Below are 20474 nucleotides of genomic sequence, written 5' to 3'. Positions count from 1 at the left end.
GTAAACATTAAGGTAAGGTACGCACTTTCAAATTCGTTTTTTTTTTTTAATTTTCATACTCTTTGAACACTTTCACCAATTCGTGGAAAATTGATATTAGCTGTGAACGTGTGCTTTAAAAAAGACATTTAATCTTGTAGGAAAACCAGAGTTAAAGATAGGATTCCGGTCTTCAAATGAAGTGTCTTTGATTTTAAACCTTTTTATGAATCATTTCGAGGTGAAAAACTATAAAATCATATGATGATTTTAAAAGCATCAGTAACTACTTTTTTTCAGGTTTGAATATTATACGTAACCCTAAACCAAGAATTCTTTCCACACAGTACATCCCAGCATTCAATTTGTGCGTTCCTTAATTGAATGCATTGTTGTATTGTAATACAACTGAATAACAACAGGTTCCTCGAACATCAGGATTTTGGAACGTTCGGCGGCGCAACTTAAACACAATATTGGAAGTGTAATAAAAGTGTTTAACTTTTGCGACCATGTTTTTTACCTTCCCATATGAAGTTATTGTAATGGGTCCGATTTGTTAAATTGAAAATTTTGACATTTCTCGACGTTTCAAGGTCCCTAGAGTCGAAATAAATGATTTTTAGAAAGATGTCTGTGCGTGCGTATGTACATAAGTTTGTACGTCCGAACGTTCGCGACGTTTTTTCGTCGTCCATAGCTCAAGAACCAGAAGAGATATCGACTTCAAATATAATTTAATTATACAAATAATAAGGCAGAAAGATGCAGAAAAGGCTCTCACGAAAATTGCGTGGTTGTTTTTTTTACCAGAGCAGTTTAAAAAAGGGTAAAAATTTTGATTAAACCTAAATATCTCATGATCCAATGACGCTAGAGACTTGAATTGAATTTTATATTATTATATTGTAACGTAATACAAAACAATTATATGTTTAGATAAATTCCAAATAACTGAAAAAAAAAAATGTGTCACCTCGAAAATTTTACGACTAAAATATGATTTCATCGACAAAACAATTTTGTGCAGCGAAGAATAATGGTTTTGACGTCTTATAAAATTTTGAGAAAAATCGAATTGACAGTTTTCTTAAAAAAAAAATAAAAACCTAAAAAAAAATAATAAAAGTTGGTAAAAATTGATTTTCGACTCAAATATCTTTTCAAAACTTTGAGATATTGGCCTTAAACTACTACTTTTATCTTTTAAAAAAATATTGTTGTTGACATTTATTAAAGTTTTGAAAAAAAATCGAATCAACAGTTTTTTTACCAAAAATAAAAACCTAAAAAAAAAAAACAATACTAAAACTTATTAAAAATATACTTTTGACTCAAATAGCTTTTCAAAAATTAAAAATATTGTCTTCAAACTGTTTTTATTTCACAGAAAATATCAGGCTATCAGCATGTGATTCTTTTCAAATAAATTTTAATCATATTTCTCATAAGCTAACGTCGCCCAAAACCTAAAATAATGTAACCAGAAAACTTCTCACGCAATAAAGCCATAATTTGTTGGGTTATGTGGCCTGTTGCCTCGGCTTGTTGGAACCACGTCAAAAAGAGGTTATATCAAAAAGAGGTGTGAGTTTGAGCTGATAAAACTTGAGCGATGATATACAGTTCTAACGACATCAGTAATCTTCCACTCTCTTATAATTTCTTCAAAATTTTACCAAACCTAACGAGTAATTCGCGAAAATATACATTTCATCCAACACCTTAGGTTTTAATAATTTAATGAGTTGTTCAATTATCAAGCGATCCAGTATCGTATAAATGGCAAGCCTTGAACTAAGATTATGACACTTAAAATGACACCTAAGTTTCGCGGGTGTCATATTTTATGCAATGAACTGAAGCTCCATATTATTGATATTGCGAATATTCGCATCCGCATCCGCAATTGCGGGTTATTCGCAATAATTACATCATCAGCATCCGCATGCGCATAAACTGATGAGGAGTTTGTTGGGGATGCGGATGTATTTTAACGCTATTTTCAAATTCGAAAAATAGCACGACCTTTCACCCTTAGTAAACATTTTAAATTCAAAAATCTCGGTCCCAAGTAGGGGACGGCAAAAGCAACAATAAGTCATATGCAATGGTCGTCACAGATTTGAGGATATAAAAGCTCTTGCTAAGTGGCCAGAGCACACAGTTTATTTTATATATTAAGTGAAAAATTGATACGAATACAGAACATAAATGCCGACACCAACAAAAAGCAGCATCTCGATCTATTTTAATTTAAATAAAAATGATCCTGACAAGTCCGAATTCAAAATATATCGTTAAACATACTCACGAAAAAAACGCAAGACTTCTTCAAGTCAAAGTCAAAGCATCCAGAAGAGTTTGTTTTATTTGAGAGTGCCAACAATGAAAATCCTTAAAAAAAAATAAAGAAGATGCAGGATATATTTTTATAAACATAAAACAGAAGCGATGTGGAAATGATGCTAGATTCATCAACTGACGACGAAGGTGAAGTAGAATCTGATAACGCTAGTCACGAAGCACTTCCCCGAAGGCAGTTAGCATGTTACCGAAATTAAAAAGGACTAGAATTGGATAATAATCCACTTGATTGGTGGAAAGTCCATCAAACAGTCTTAAAAAGGCTCTTCAAAGTCGCACTGATGTATTTATCACTTCCAAAAGCCAGTGTTCCCAGCGAACAACTATTTAGCGGAGCTGGATAAGTATACGATCCACTAAGAAACAGATTACTGTCTGAGAAGGCTGCTCATCCATTTTTTAATTAATTTAATTTTAAACGCAAAGATAATCAATACAATTTTCTTTTATTTACGGACTTAAAACTATTTTTATGTAATGCATCCGCCGATGTGAGTCTCAAAAAATCCGCATCCGCATTCGCTTCCGCGAATGTCAAAATTTATACATCTGCAACAACCCTGCTCCATATATAAACTGTCATTTAAATTATGACAGCTTAAAAAATTACTATCTGTTTTCCAGTTTTTTTGACTTAATATTATTTTCTTAACTTCTGTTATAATTTTTACAATTAATAAAGTGTCTGAGCTTTTCTTACGTTGCATGGTTCAAGAAGGCCTGTTGCTTTCAATGTGATTTTTTAATGGAATTTGTTCTCTAGAAAACAGCTTTGTAATCCCTTAAGAATTTGGATGACAGGTTTTTTAGGAACTAAATAACTTAAGCTCTGAATACATTCAACACTCGTGAAAATGTGCTTTAATGGTCGCTTTAAACATTCTAAATACGTCAAAAATTCTGTTCTTCTGAGTTCTGAGTTCTAGCTTCAAAATTAAGTTTTAATTGAAACGAATATTTGAATAGATTTGTTTCATTACTTTTAATTTCGGCAATTTTCTGTACATTTTTATCCAAAGTACTGACAAGTTAATATCCAAGCAAATTAGCTTTAAATAATTTGGGCCTAAAATGTAAAGAAAAACAGATTAAAGGCTGTTAAGTAATCATAGTAAGAAATTCAGTTGAAATTATTTCTACAGTATTTTAATATTTATATTTTTTAATATTTTTCTAATAAATAATGGAATCATAATTTATTTAGTATGCAACCAATAAATTAATTTAATGTTATAAGTTTCAGTTAAGGAAAATTTGTAATTAATTAATTTTCAGGCTAAAAAATAGGCTTTTATTACACAGGGTGTCAGATTTATGTTTTTAAATACGATTATTTAAAAAGAAGTAATAAACGGTACGGGGGAATGGTGTAATTGGAATCAGTGATTGTGCTGATTTCTTGGTCAGCGCATTCTATTTCAAAAACCTATACTTTTAAATGTTAAATCTCAGAACTATTATAAAATTTTTAACCTTCAAAGGCACAATAAGCAGAATCATCTTTCATTAGACATTAACTTTCCCAATGCAGGATTTCAAACCACTCTCTTTTAAATAATTTCCATAGAATTTCAAAACCATGTAAAAGTCACCTTTTCAAAAAAATTTGCTTTGTATATTTAAAATAAAAATTATCAAGCTCCTTTTTTAATCTTTAAATGGACCTTATTTTCTTCCTTTATTTTCTTGTAGGTATATTCTAGAACCCAGCGCTTCTTTTTTTTGTCTATACATAACTTAGTTAATTGACTGACTCTCATATAAGCCGATATCCAGGATGATGAGATTTTCGTTATTATCGACTTAAATATTTTTCCTTTTGCTTCAATTTTCTTCTCAGAACAAAATCACCTCACCTTCCCTCTTACCAAGCCTATAGTCATCTTTTACCTCAGTTGATGTGGATCTATCAACTTTTAAAAGATACCAGGAAAGATAATTAATAAATTTAACTGAAAAAATTAACTTTTTTTAGCTAATCGATTACTTTACTTACCAAAAGGTAAATTATTATAGAGGCTTATGTATATACATAGGTAAAAGTTGATTTTTCATCACATTGGAATTTCAAAAGTTATCCCATTTTATTTTCCATAAAGCAGGTACAGAAAAAAAAAACAATTGTAACGCTTTATTGAATAAATAAACAACATTCTGTAAGCAAGAACAACAAAAACAACAACAAATTAAATAGATAAATAATACAAACTTTTCTTTATAGGTACCTCTACGAATTACCTTATTTTCAGCTTCAAAAACTTTGTTTTAAATTTTCTTATTTCTGTTTATCAACCAACCTTTTCGCAGAAACTTTGTCATTTCACCACTTTTGCGTGCCTTTCAAATATTTTGCACCTTTTTCACGGAATATCATTTACAAAATAGATAATATAAGTTTGTGAACAGAATACAAATGAGGTACACAAACGAGGATACCCCCTCGTAGAATTCCTCTAAAAGACATTCTACAAATTTAAATGGCTAAAAGGATATGTAGTGTAGGTAAGGTAGGTTTAGGTAAGGTACCTCGAAACAGATATAGTTAAATAAATTGACATTAGGAAACGCGTTCTTGTACTACACATAATATGTAAATGTTTTGTTGTGAAAACTAAGTTCACAAAAACATAAACCCGTGTCCGTGACCTGTTTATGTTTATTAAGAAACAAATTACATAAATACCATTGGTACATGCGATGGAAGTGCAATTAGCACTCGCGGGCGTGATACTAATAATCATAAATATTTCGTCTGCTGTACTGCCATACGATTAGAACCCCAAACCTCAAACGGAACAAGAACATACTCCACCCATTTTAGGTATGTTAATTATTATTTTAATATTTTAAAGGATCCCTGCTGAGAGAGAAAGGACATTCACCCATAGACATACAATGAGTGGTGTGCAAGTAAAATCGAAGTCCCCATTCCCCAATAGAAGATTTAATTTTTGATGTAAGACTAGAACTTGAAGTTTTCGAACTACAATACAATGTTAAATTGACTAAATACACTTCAATTCATCCATTAAAGTTAAAGGAGATTTGGAGAAAAGATTTAAGAACTTTATGAAAGAAACAACCCGGTGCTTGAGGTTGGATATACTTTTAAGAAAGCAAATTTGATCTAATTGAAGAAGTTACGAACACAATATTTTAAATTGTTTCGGAACTATTTGCATTACTTCTTATTCAATTATATAAAGGGTGTTTTTAATGACTAAACTTGAGGCGAATTAACTTAACAGTTTAAGATTTTTGGTAACTGTTTTTTTATCGCTTATTTTATCTCGCTTCCACTTCTTTCTTTTAAAAGTTTAAAAGTGCCTACATCACTCTGCTTTCTCTCTTTTTAACCATCATGTGGTATCTGAACAAGGAACTATTAGTATTTAATACTCAACAGTATGTTATACTTTACAATTCTCAATCAAGTTAACAAACTATGTCTATATTATTATTTGTCACTCTGATTTTATAGTTTTCACTAATTATCACTTTTTGTACAAACGTGAAATCAAAAAGACGTATCATAAATAAAGCAATTTAGTTCTTTTGTAAACGAAGGATTTTCTTTATTTCTTACAATACAACAATTGGCGACGAGCACGGTTAACCCAATATTTGAGAATAAACGTGGAACGTGTACACTACATATACGATAGAAAATGAAAATTTTGTGTGCTTAATTACATAATCAAATCATGCAGAGTTTACAAGCAGCATTTTCGATTGAGCCATTCGAGCCTTAAAACATTAAATGGAACCGATGGGTGAATAGATTCGTAACGGCTATCGCTCTGTTTAACAACGCTATAAATAAAAAAGTTCACGTCATTTTACACTACATAGGAAACGATGCTTACAACACATTGTGCGACAAACTTTCACCTTCAAAACCATTGGAGAAGACATACGAAGAAATCGTCTCAACCTTGACATCATTTAACGATCCCGAACCAAATGAAATTATGGAAAATTATAGATTTCATCTTCGGAAACAAAAGGATTTCGAGACGGTGGATGAGTTCGTCATTGCGTTAGGAAGACTGTCGGCGACTTGCAAGTTTGGAACGTATTGGAGACAGCACTTCGGAATCAATTTGTTTTTGGATGACGTAACCAACGGAGTCAGAATCGATGTATGGAAAAGAAATGTTTGACGTTAGATGTAGCCCTAGAATTGGCCAAATCTATTGAATTATCTGAAAAATATAGTGCTGAAATTCAGAAGGTGAAGGAAGCCGATTTTAACTTCGTCAAAGAGAAAAACTAATACCAAATTTGTAGAAAGTGCTTTCGATGTGGAGATACAAGTCATTTGGCGAATAATTTTAGATTTGGAGACCCAGTGTGTCATGGTTGTGGCCAAAAAGAACATCTGAAGCAGGTACAAGGTATTGCATACTGCTTGTTATCTAACAGTGCTGGCAGGTGCCTCTATAAAGAGCTATAGTCTTTAGGACAAAATCCAAAAATGAAGATATGACTATAACTCGCAGATCATAAAAAATGTTCTTTAATTTGTACACTTTAATTGTAAAGAATAGTGTAGTGAATCGTGTTTTCAGCCGCACATCAGGAATGTCGAATGCTTTGTCCAATTACATTTTTTTAGTCTAGTTTATTTCATCAACTTTTGTGGAATGGAGTTTTAAAAACAATCGGTTCCTAAGCAACCCCGTAGGAATATTGAAATAAATTAAGGCTACGGAACAATAAATATAATTTCCCAATACGTCAAGAATGAACAAACGCCAGAGGACTTTCTTCAACTGTTGAGAACGATTCTAAATAATTTAGATCTTTTTTCTTAGGACATTTCATTCTTTAAATTAAGCCTTTTCATCAATGCTTTTTTGGATTTTTGTAATTCTTAAAGAGTGAACTTCATATGAAAGCCACTAAATAGCACTTCAATACTCAAGACTCGATCCTAGATCACAGAATTATTTTGAATTGCGTAAGATAAATCCCAACTTAGACTTACATTTTGCAACTAACAAATCAGTATGTTTTAAGAAATCAAGCTTTTGGTCAAAAGTAACACCAAGGTCCATTTTTAGAGGTTACTGCTGAAAGAAATGTATTGTGTATTTTATAGGAATAGTTTATTGAATTGCGATTTAGAGGGATAGTAAAACTTTGACATTTTGCAATGTTTAAGGTTAAGGAGTTAGTCAAACCTCCCTCGAAGTTCTCTGCCGCCAACACAATGTATCGAAAACCAGTATCAAAATTAGCAAGATGCAATCAGAGATGTGCTGGGTTTCAAGCAGCCACCAACAAAGAAACCCCTAGTTTGATGAGGAATGTTGGCAGGCAAATGCAGCCAAACAACAGCGCACAAAGCCGCGTTGCATAAAAGGACGAGACCTGATCATGATCTCTATGAACAGAAGAGGCGAGAGGAACACCGACTTCTCAGAAGGAAAAACAGAGGGCATGAGAAGCGTGCGGTCGAAGATACTGAGAGGTTTAAAAGCAGGAATGAGGTTCGAAAGTTTTATGAACAGGTGAAACGAAATTCACAGGTATATAAACCTAGAACCGAAGGCTGCAAAGATAAAAGTGGAAACATCATAGTAGAACCGCAGTCAATGCTGAGGATATGGAAGGATCACTTCTGCAGACTATATATTGGCGACGACGAACCGAATTCAGTTGTCAGGCAGGATTATCCATTCAACATAGACGACCAAAGCCAACAATTCCGTCCTCCCGACTTAGACGAATAAAGTCGCTGGAGCGGATGGCTTGAATGCCGAGCTCCTTAAAGAAGCTGGAGATAAGTTAGTTAGGAGCATGCACCAACTTATCTGTAAGATATGGTCGGAAGAAAGCATGCCCGATGAATGGAACCTCAGTATTGTTTGCCCGATCCTGAAAAAAGGAGACCCTCTAAACTGCATCAACTATAGAGGAATCAGTCTAATTAACATCGCCTATAAAATCTTTTCTGCCGTAATATGTGAACGGCTAAGGCCCATCGTCAAAAACCTGATAGGTCCTTATCAGTGTGGTTTTAGACTAGGAAAGTCCACAGTCGATCAAATGTTCACATTACGGCAGATCCTGGAAAAAAACCCAAGAACACCAAATCGACACCCACCATCTTTTAATCGATTTCAAGGCCGCATATGACAGCATCTACAGGGACGAGCTGTATAGAACCATGTCTAGTTTTGGCATCCCTTCCAAACTCGTTCGTTTGTGCAGGATGACCATGGAGAATTCACGCTGCTCCATAAACGTTGTCAAAAAAGGTTTTAGACAAGGTGATGCGCTGTCATGTGATTTTTTTAACATTGTGCTTGAAAAAATATTGGAGAGTTCACAACTGGCACTATCTTTCAAAAGTCTGTCCAATTACTAGCATATGCTGATGACATTGACATAATCGGAAGAACTCAGCGTGATGTCAATGGGGCTCTTGTGAGAATTGAGTCAGCGGCGGCAAAAATAGGTTAATGAAGGCAAAACAAAGTAATTGCTGACGTCAATAAAGGCCATATAACACCGACGTCTTGGTCAAAACGTCACCATCGACAGACGTAACTTTGAGGTAGTCAAGGACTTCGTTTACCTAGGCTCCGCTGTAAACGCAGAAAACAACGCCAGCGCTGAGATCAAACGCAGAATAACTCTTTCTAACCGCTGTTTCTTTGGGCTAAAAAAGCAACAGAGTGGTAAAGTCCTCTCTCGAGGGACCAAAGTGCCGCTATATAAGACTTTCTTCATAGCCGTCCTGCTAAACGGTGCAGAAGCATGGACTATGACAAAATCGGATGCGTTGGTTCGAGAGAAAAGTTTTTTTGCGTGATCTACGGTCCGTATGCATCGAAGGGGAGTGGAGGAGAAGATGGAACGGCGAGCTATACGGGCTGTACAGCGACTTACACTTAGCCATAAGTTTAAAAGTCCACCGACTAAGATGGCTGGGTCACGTAGAGCCCATGGAAACCAATGCTCAGGCCCGGAAAGTCTTCGAATCCACACCCACAGGACAGCGCAGTAGAGGAAGATCGCGGATCAGGTGGCGCGCACAAGTTTAAAGTGACTTCACCCAACTTGGAGCGCGAAACTGAAGACATCTAGCTAGGGACCGAGCTAGATAGAGAAGTTTGTTCAGTGAGGCCCTAGTTCACACAGGACTGTAGCGCCACCTTAAGTAAGTAAGTAAGTAATTTGACAGTTTTGTAGAATTTTAGGTAAATAACCGACAATGGTCATCTTTTCATTTCATAAAAAAGTTGTCATGAAAATGAATTGTCAAGAATTTTTCCACAATTGTCAGGAATTTTCGAAGAAATTTGTAATGACAATTTTTTTTATGAAATAAAAAAATAAAACAAATTTCCTGCTGCCATGTCATGCCAAATTTGTAATTGTTCCCTGTTCTCCTTAGATGTGTCCACTTGCGGACTCCAAGTTGAATAAGGCCACTTTCCACTTGTATTCCCGTATATTTTTATACTTTCTGAGCCGGAGAGCTTCCTTAGCACTTAAGTAGGTTGAACATAGCTATTATTTCTAAAATATTTCATCCCTTTTTTCACAATAAATAAACAAATGACAAATCACATCTGTCAAATGACAGCTGTTTGTCTAAGGAGGAGTAAATCTCTCAAAAATGTATCATAGGCGTTCTTCTATTTTTCATATGAACAGAGCCTGAACTGTCAAATTGAAAATTGTGGTTGTGTATTTCGTGCGTTCGGAAGATGGTTCAGAGGGCCAAAAACAAGCTTAGAAAAAAGACCGATTTTTACAATTTAAATGCTGCACACAACAAATTTTAAGCGTGTATAAATTAAAATTAACAAAAACTCAGAGCAGACTTTCTTCCAAGCGTGTTCAGTTCAAAACTTTGTTAATTTTTCTAACAAAATGGAAATCTACTAAACAAAAAGCTGTTTTGAAAGCTTTATATTAAAAATGAAAACTTCCATTAAATTCATTAGCAATATATTTAAAATATTTCAAAAGGTGGAATAACTTTACTTAATAGACGATAAAAAAAATGAGTGTATCTAATCAAATGAACCGCATTGTTATAATAAATCTTCTATAAATTCTGCCTTTTTTGCCAACACCCTGATCTTAAATTATTGGATAACAGCCAAAAGGATGCAATAAATTCTCATCCTTTCCATCTCAAGTAATCGGCATGGCAGAGTCCAGTGTGATGATTCATTGAGCAAGTCCTATAGTATATAAACAGACAGTGCGATGCGATGCTTCTCCTTTAAGCCCTTTCCATACGTATTTAAGGATTATGAACAATCCCATTTAGTATTATTATCATCACTTTTCATTGATATAATGGCTTCAGAATTAGAATTTATGGTCTTGTAATAAAATAATATAAAAAAAGAAAAACAAAGAGTAAAAGATTCATCATAAGCCATTGTCCTTATCAAAATTCCAGTAGGATTAAATAATTAGTTATTCAAATAATATTCTCTCCTTTTATTGTTCCTATAATACTTTACAAAAGGTACTCATATAGATATAAGTAAAATTATTGTTTTATATATATGTACAACTAATTTCTTAAATTTTCTTTGTTTTATATTTAATTTTAGATTCAAGTAAATTTTTGTAAAATATAATGGCACACCAAAAGAGGTTACTATTGTGAATCGAAGACTTAGAAGAGCAGAAAGGATATCTGGGAGATCTAGGAGATCTGGTGAGCGCACACGAAATGTGCTGCTTCTACAAAACTCCACTAAAATGGACTGTGATACTATCATCAATTATCTTTGCTCTATGTCGAATAGGTAAGGAAATGTTTTCTTATAATATACGAGTTTCTATAACCAAGAGTAAAATAAAATAATAAAACAAAAAATAAAAGTAGAGAAACACAAAATGGGAAACAATACGAAAAAAAAATATATAAAAGAAGGCAATGATTCCTTTGAATAAGTTTTATTTCTAAAGATAAGAGAAATTTTAGAGATAGAATCTTTTTCTGTTCGTATTGTACAATGTCCAGCTAAAGGATTTACGAGGAGAAAGAAATTTTCGCAGGGCTACCAATGTAGAAATTTAAATCTGATGAAGTCAGTTGCTATGTTGGTAATGTAGTTCGGTTCTGTGTTTAAGGTTGACGTTTACAATTTAAAGAAGAGTGTCAAAATTTTGACTTTTCCTTGATTGCAGAGAGTATTACAAAATTATCAACAACTAAGAGGATCTCAAAGAAAAAATATGCCAAGGACTGTCAAAACAATTATTTTCATTTCCTAACCATCCAATATACAGAATTACGTATCTTACGAACATAATTTGATTTCTTGATTCCTTTGAACAAGTTTTTTTTCCTACGATAAAGGAATTTTTAGGTATAGAATCATTTTTTGTCTATATTTTACAATGTCCATCTAACGGATTTACAAGGAGAAACATATTAAGCATCACAACTGGTAATGTAAAAATTTAAAAGTATGAGAAATCAGTTATTATGTTGGTAATGTAGTTTGATATTTTCTTTAATATTTACGTGGGAATGTAAGGTGTCAAACTTTGAATTTCATTGATTTCAAAGACATCTAGTAGACATTAAAAATCTGCGTTAGTATCGTAATCGTCGGTCTGCAGTATTGCGTAAATGAACACACCAATATGGTTTAAAAAGTTTGTAGGCCTGTTTGAGTACAATTTTAACGAGTCAGTTAATGTTCATAAACGATAGACGAAAATAAGAAATGCCCGCAGCCAGAGATTTTTATTTCCAAGGCATCAAACGGGAAGAATGGATCAACTTTCTAAGTTCCAAAGAGCAGTGCAGTATCATACACATTTCTTTTTACCAAAATTATGAATTTTCTTTTAAATTCAAAGTTTAATCTGCTATTTATTGGGTGGAATTTTACTTGAATTTTCACTGATCATTATTCTGCTATTCATTCGAAGTGAATCTGTGTATGTCGGTAACGTCGGTAATACTGCGCGACATTCTTCTATTTCTGTGAAAGCATTCATTCTATATAATTCAGCTCCGCATATAAAAGGCAGCGGATTTTTCATTTGATGTCCGGTTTGCTAATTTTTTTAAGCAAAATGTAAGTGAAAACTTGTTTCTTTTCAAATTTAGAATATTTGTTTTATAAATGAAAGAATATTAACATTTTTAGGAGAAGGAAGACACTTTTTAACATTTCTCCGAAGCTCTCTGTTTGAGGATTCTTTTATTAATCTGCTTACAATTGGAATAAAAAGTCAAATACTGACCATTTCCAAAAATTACACAAATTATTCTTTTTAGGTGGATTGACAAAACTTAATTTTGGTATGAATCAAAACAATTTATCCAACATTCCCAAGACTTTTACATGAACAGCTGTTTATTTGAATGTCAAACTGGTTTGGGATAATGTAGTTCACCCAATGGATAGCAGAATGCAAAGGCAGTGTGAAAGGGAATCAAATGGGTGAATCGAATATACGATCCACGTAAATAGCAGAATAGGGTTATTAGACTCATTTCAAACTGCTTGTTCTTCTCTTTAAAAACATAATAAATTTAACTGCAAATAAGAAATTTATTTAAAAAATCAATAGTAAAAACTCAAACTGTTTGGTCTTTATATTTTAATTTTATCTTCCGCACTTTCTTCGGTCAAAAACATTTGGATGCAGAATTACCGAAAACAATGGTATCATTTATGGCGTTTATGGACATTTTTTCTTCCATTTATCTGCGTATTTTTCGATCGCAAATCTGATCATTTCTAACCCAGGTCGAATTTAGCAGACTTTTATGAAAACCCCCATTCAATAGAAGTAAAACAAAAAGAGGTTTGACGGTAATAAGTTTCATTTCTAAAGATAAGATAAATTCTAGAGATTTATGGCTGAATCACAAACACGATTCAGATTCGGCTTCACCTGACGTTTACGAGGTCAATGCATACGCATGTTATCACAATGGATCTTCGACCTCACGTTTCGTTTGACAATCGTAAGGAAAAAAACGTAATGTGACTCCAAACGGAAGCTCTACTTCAATTATCCGAATATTTGCTTTGTCTGACGGCTCAAGCAAAAAAATGTCAACAAACAAAATATTTGCTTTTTGGAGAGATGAAATAATAGGAATATCATTCAAAGCAACCTCGAAGCAGGCCCACCGTAAGGCAGACGAAGGGGGAGCTGAAGCGTGTTTGTGATTCAGCCATTAATCTTTTCCTGTTTGTAGTATACAAAGATTTACAGGAAGAAATACAATTTTGAAGTGTGTTGGCAACGTAGATTGATACTTTCTTAAGATTGGCGTTTCTTTCCAATTTAAAGTGTCAAATTTTGACTTTCATTGATTTCAAAGAATATTTCAACATTATTTTCCATGCTTAAGCAAAAGCTGACCAGATATTCAAAAAAAATGTGGTAGACTGTCAAAAAAATGAATCAATCGATTGTTGACTTCGATTTCCAAGACATCAAGTGTTTGAATAAATTTACGTCGAAAATCTGAAATGGCTGCCGCGAGGGGATATCCAAGACATGAAAAGGAAAGAATGGCTGAATTTTCTTAATTCCAAAGACCACTTTCCTTCACATTTATATTTTTTTTGCCCGAATTAAATTCTTTTTTAATAACAATTTTGTTTGAATTACAAAAAAAGAAAATTTCCCACTGTAATGGCAATGTAGTTCAATACTATTTTATGATTGACGTTTTTTTCCAATTTAATGTGTCAAATTTTGACTTTAAACGATTTAAAAGAGAATTGCTACATCATACCTAAGTTTAACAAGAAGCAACAAAAATACAAAAAAAAAAAACAGAATTACGTAAAAACACTATTTGTTTTTATTTTAAGCCTTTAACTGAAGTCTATTTCAACAATATCCACCTAAAAGTTTTACGAGGAGAAGAAATTTTCACAGGGCTGCCAATGTAAGAATAACAATTTATTAAATGTCAGTTACCACGTAGTTGGATATTTAAAACTTGTAATTCAAACAAAAATGTCAGTTAAATGTTGGTAATGTAGTTCGTTATTTGTTGTTGTTTAAGATTCATGTTTCCAATATAAAGTGGAGAAATTTAAACTTTTTGGTTTCAAAGAGTATTGCAAAACAATTGTCCATGTTTGAAAATAAACTGACCAGATGTTCTCTAAACAGTCAGCAGTGTACTGTCAAAAAAAAATATTTTTATTTTCTAGACAACTAATATACATACGCATGTGTAACTTTTACAAGAAGAACAAATATAAAAAAAACTGAATTACGTTTTGTATATTTTTATTTATTTATTTCTCAGTGTAAGAAAAATTGTATAAATAGAATCCTTGTCTAGCTAAAAGATTAACGAGAAGAACGAAACTTTTACAGGTCTGAAAATGTAAGAATTTAAATTTATGAAATGTCAGTTTTATGTTGTTAATGTAGTTCGATATTTTGTTTGAGATTGTCGTTTGCAATTTAAAATTGAGATGTTAAAAAACATTTTTCATTTAATAGCCATCCAATATGAGATGTAACTAAAATATAAAAAAAAAAACAGAATTACATATTTCAATTTTTATTTCTTAAGATAAAAAATTTTCAAGACTGTATAATGTCCAGAGAAATTATTAAAGCCTAGTACATACTTGTGAACCATCTCGTGAACCCATACAAATTTCAGTTTTTGGTTCACCCGTGAACTTGCTCGTGAAGCTGAGTGGAGAACAAAGTGGAGAGTTTTCGTTCACGGGCAATTCACGTGCAAAATGTACGGGAACTGTTGGTGAAGCTTTGACATTTGGTTTGTTCATGTTCACAACGTGTACTCACAAGTGTGTACCAGTGAGCAATGTCTAAAGTTCACTTTCTCCACTGGCGAACGTTCACTTCACGAGGAAGTATGTACTAGGCTTAAAGAGGAAAATTGGCAGGGCTACCAATGTATAAATGTTGGCAATGTAGTTTGGTACTTTTTTAAGTTTTAGGTTTATAATTTAAAATGAAGGTGAAAGATGTCAAAAATTGACAGTCAGTGACTTAAAAAAGGACTAAGAGAAACAAAAAATACAAACGCAGAATTATAAATCTTATTTACAAAAGTCATTGGCTTAAAGTCTTAAGTAGAGCATTTAACTTTATCACAATTTACTCCCTACCAACAAAGTATGAACACCTATTATTCTGACTTTAAACTTCCTAATCCTAGAATCTTAAAATCCCATGTCACATTTAACAGACTTTAGATTTGACAGCCATCAGTTAAAAAGTTATTGCTCTCCTTTTTCTTACTGTCCGCATTTTGTCACTTTTCGATTGTTTGAATTAATTTTGAATAAATGCAGAATTTCAACAATTATTTTTGAATTAAAAGCACCTTTCAAAACGAGCCCATCCGGATGTTGTTAGATTTTTATAATGGTTGTTATTTTATGGCATACTCTATATTTTCGTTATGTGATGTGTGGTTGGTAGCCCTAAAAAAGTGTATAAGCACAGTGCTCAGGTTCACCCGCCATGCCAGCAGGAAAACGGAAACTCCAACGAAACACTCGCAATTATAAAATCACAAAAGAAATTTATGTTTTCCCATTTTTGTTCTATTCATAAACTCTCGACTACAATTTTCCTCTTCTTTAACTTTTCTTCTTTTATGTTTTATTTCTTTTGCTTTTTTTCCATCACCGATTATCCTTAGGTCACGTGCTGGCAATACGAAAAGGGCGGCTAATGTGCCCCAGCTCGTTCGTAGCTCTAAGTGGAGATTTACATGTGCAACTGCAATATACGAGCATCACGGAATATGTGAATCGAACGAATGCCACGCAACAGCAGCAGGAACAGGAGCACCACCAACAACCGAATACCTCCGCTACACCGTCATTAACCACAAGCCGAAGCACAGTTGGTGTGCTAGAGGAGCAGGATAATGCGCTAACGAACCTTGTCATTAGCATAATGACAAAAAATGGAACCGAGACCGTAAGCAATATAAGTCTTTACCCCGACCCGAGAAATAATGTTACACAAATCTCGGTGCCTTGTCAGACATTCTATCGGGGTGGCGAGTACACCCTGCAAGTAATATCCAAAACAAATAATAGCGGTAGTGGTAGTTCCATCATAGATGATGAACGCTTGAAACAACAATTAGACGTCCGGTGGCCTGTGGCCAACATGCAAGTCACTCCAAACCGACTCGTCACTTACCCTGAGATTCCGGTCGAAGTCAAACTATCCTTCGACCAAGTACAATGTGACCTTAGTGCTGGCATGATGACTCTGATGAATCTGCCCGAGTTCTGGTTGGAATTAATTTACTGCGGTAAGGAGCTTACGTGTGCCAGTCATAATGACTCGAGAAGTAATATCCTTTATGCCGAGGAGATCCGAGGTTTTCCCAAACACAAACTAATTAAGTTGCGTTGTGAGCTTTTCGGATTAGCCGGCAATTATGCGGTCCGGCTGAGGCCTATACCTCCGACCCCTGCCGAAGCGGTTACGTCAGCAGCCATACAGTACATCAGCGTTGATTGGAGTAACAAGTTTGTGTTCAACGTCTATGCCAGGAGTATATTCCCTTGCGACCCGCACACCGGCATCGGAGTACTGTATGAATATCCAGCGTGCATCCTGGAACAGGGCGACCGGGTGAGGTTGTTTGCAAAACTTCGTGCCGATGTGGCATCGTTAAAACCACCTACATCACTGCATTACGTGGCCGAGCAACGTGTGGTCAAAAGTCAGTACTCGCTGTATTTTAATTGCGAACTTTTTTCAGAAAAATACGTCGAATACTGCTTCGTGTATGTCAGCCAGGGCATTTCGGGGGCCGTGGCCGACGTTCGGATGGACTGTGTGCCAACATTGCCCGTTAAAGGTGAATTCTTTCCCACGAAAAAGGCCAACTTGCGAGTGTTTTAATTACTTTGTTGTTTATTTGCAGAATCGGACACTGGTGGCTGGGGACCGTGGAGCGACTGGACGGCATGCTCGACTAATTGTTTGGGAGGCACTAGGAATCGGTATCGATTCTGTGATTCTCCACCACCCCGCTATGGAGCAAAGTTTTGCGAGGTAAGTTTTTTCAGTTTTATTTCTTTTATTTTTCATTTTTCAGCAAGTTTTCAGAATGTGTGGAATTTTTATATGTTTTAGACTTCGATGTTGAGTCTGATAGGTACTCAATAGTGGTGGTGGTGGCAGCGATGGCGGCGTCAGCGGAGGCGGTGCTCGCTAGTTGTGAATTTATTGTTTCTGCATGGAGCACATTTTTTCTCATAAAGTTAGCTGCAGGAAGAGGAACAAGCATACATTATTTGCCATAGGGATTGTGGCAGGTTTATGTTGTTGTTGTCATTGTCGTTGTCGTTGGGTTGTTGTTGTTGTGATGTTGCATTGGAAACAGATTTCGGGGAGGAAGTATTTGACTTGCGGCTCAGTCACAAACTTGTACGGGGAGGTTAGGTGTAATTTGGAATGAAAGAACTATGTTATAGAGAGTCGGTTGCATTAAATACGTGCCAAACGATGGTTTTGTCAGGAATTTTATTCGACGTGCATATATAAGTTGGAAACTATGAGGTTTTGTAGGAAGGGGAAGGGGGGGGGGGGGTGGTTGATGCGATTCAAGTTGAGAGAGAAAAGGCTAAAATTCAAAACTTTTGATGGTAGAGCTATACTTAAATGGGGTTAATGTTTCAATGAGAAATGCGAAAATAATAATTTAAAACTGCATTATTTTTGTTTTGCTGGAATGTCACCCGTTTTCGAGTTGTTAATAGAAAACTTTTCCAATTTATTTTGAATAGTAGGTATAACTTTTAATCGTCCCGTTTACAAGGATAATATAGCAATATACAGATCTCTATAGCACGCGCAATGTATTGAAAGTTTTGGGTGGTTAAATAACGATTTGACAAATTTGAATTCCTAAAATTGTTAAATACGAGGTCGTTGTTTTGCGTTTTTGAAAGTGGTTAAATGGTGTGTGATGATGGGTTATGAGGAAATTGTTTGCATATTACACCTTGAATATGGAAACAGTGGTTTTTGGGTGAAGAGTGTGTTTCAAAACACCGTTTTCATCCATTAAACGTTCAAAAACTATATCAAGAAACAATCTTTTAATTAGAACATATTTAATTATGTACGCATCCTTTTATTTAATTGGAGTTGTAGGATATTTGCTATAAAATGACTCATGTTCAGAATATGTGTAGGAATGTATACTTTGGTGTGCCAAAAAAACGAAAATAAAATCGGAACTGAATATGTATTTCTGATATTTATTCATGGAACAAAATGACTCATGCCAACCATTTGTTGGTTCAGTGTTAAAAAATTAAACCAATTAGAGGATATACACTCCCGGGAGAAACTTTTGCTGCTGTTGCAGTTTTTTTTGTTTTGTTAAACGACGAACAATTTAAAAATTATATAAAGTCACGAGCCGCAAAATTATTATTCAAAAAATCCGTTTTATTCCCTCTTAAACGAACGATTTTACAGAGGTGCACTCAGGCGTATACGTACTTTTTGTTTTGTATTTTATTGATTTTTGTTTAAATAAATTTTGTTTCATTTTTGTTCGTGCATAGAATAAAGGCTCTGGAGACCTTTACATCGATCTTGTGACTCCATCTTATAATTATTATTATTCATAGAGTATTATTTCCAGTACACTTAAGTTTCACCAAAGACTATAGACCATATACAAAGAGAATAAAAAAGTCTTTACCATTATGATCCCTCTCGCTATTATAAATTATTTGCGGATTCTTTTTTTGGTGCAAATAAAAAAGTATAACTATGATTTTAGTATCCATCCATAGAGAAGATGCATTCTTTTCAAAACATAAACCATCAAATGTGTTTTTCTATCCCTTATCCCGATGGATGTCTAAAAAATAAAAAGGAGCTTTAAGCGCATAGTGAGAGCTGAAAGGAAAAATAGTCGAAGTAGCATAGTTATTATACAACAACAACAGCAGCAACAACAAAAAAGTAGGTATTATCCAAAAAAAATATGATGAAAGTGCTTTGTAGTGAAAAATATTTTGCGTGCCATCGTCGTCGTCGACAGAGATGCCAAACAATGCTTTTGTGTTTATGTTTTTTATTCGGGGCACTAGACAATGCTTTTGGATCTTATTTTTATTTTTATTATTATTTTCTTCATCCATTCAACCTTTTATCTATTTCCTGTAAACTATGCTAGTATGATTCTATAGTGCAAAATATTCAGTTAGATAAGATTGTCTATCAACTATGAATATATATGTATTTTTATACATTCATGAATGTTTATACGCAGAATTATGAAATTTCCTTGAATTTGCGATACCTACACAACGAAAAAAAAAGACTGACTTTTTTCTATTTAATTCAAAAAGTTTTGTTTTTTTTTGAGAAGTTTATCCCACTCATATTTTCAACAATGAAATATAAAACTCGGTCGTATGTTTAAAACGCATTTTTTTCGACAAAATGTGGTTTTTTCACTTGTTAAAGTTTTAACAAGACCCAGATTTTAAGTTACGAAAAGACTTCATACATTTTTCACACTTTCGAACATTTTTATTTTATTTATTCTTTAAAGCATACACTAACTTACCGACTAAAATAACCAACTTTATTGTCGGTGTGATGTCGGTAATTGTTGACATTGAATTCGAGATTGACGTTTAATGAGTTTGAGCTCATGATTGGGCAGGTGACATAAGGGACTAACAACTAAGTCAAGGTTTTAGTATTCGCCAGCTGCCAAAAAATTAAAACAAATGTAATGGAGAGTTGACTAACTCAAGTATACTTATGTCAAAATGACAGTTGATCATGTTTTTTTCATTCAATTAAAAGGTGAACTTTATTATTCTATGATTTATTTATTTCATGCACAATTCCATTTAATGTTTTCTGTAAGAGTGTTCCTTGGAAAATTGGAAAAGAAATAAGTAACAATTCTTTACAGTACAAAATAAAAATTGTGATGCAATTGTAACATGTCTGGAGAGGTCTGGATTAGGTCTCTAATCTTTGTCTCAGATAGCTCATCAAGTTCGTGAAAGAATGCTTTTCCAAAGTATTTCATTCTAGTGTTTGCCAAAGCAGGACATTTGCAGAGGAAATGGATTATCGTTTCACTTTCTCTTTGGTCACTACAA

General features: G+C 33.9%; 1 protein-coding gene across 2 annotated transcripts in view; it reads left to right on the top strand.

The window, feature by feature from the left end:
• The window catches only part of LOC129940590 (uncharacterized), a 107546-nt gene that overhangs the window by 51479 nt on the left and 35593 nt on the right, over window positions 1-20474 (top strand). For both annotated transcript variants that reach the window (XM_056048974.1, XM_056048973.1), the window contains 3 exons: window positions 10935-11132; window positions 16007-17188; window positions 17255-17385. In XM_056048974.1, coding sequence (XP_055904949.1) covers window positions 11057-11132; window positions 16007-17188; window positions 17255-17385 — 1389 coding nt within the window. In that variant the 5' untranslated portion in view covers window positions 10935-11056. The remainder of the gene's footprint in view (window positions 1-10934; window positions 11133-16006; window positions 17189-17254; window positions 17386-20474) is intronic.

The sequence above is a fragment of the Eupeodes corollae genome, chromosome 1 (genome assembly GCF_945859685.1).
Source record: "Eupeodes corollae chromosome 1, idEupCoro1.1, whole genome shotgun sequence".
In the NCBI taxonomy this organism is placed as follows: domain Eukaryota; kingdom Metazoa; phylum Arthropoda; class Insecta; order Diptera; family Syrphidae; genus Eupeodes; species Eupeodes corollae.
The sequence above is the reverse complement of the archived record's forward strand: the minus strand, read 5'-3'. Positions and strand labels throughout refer to the sequence as shown.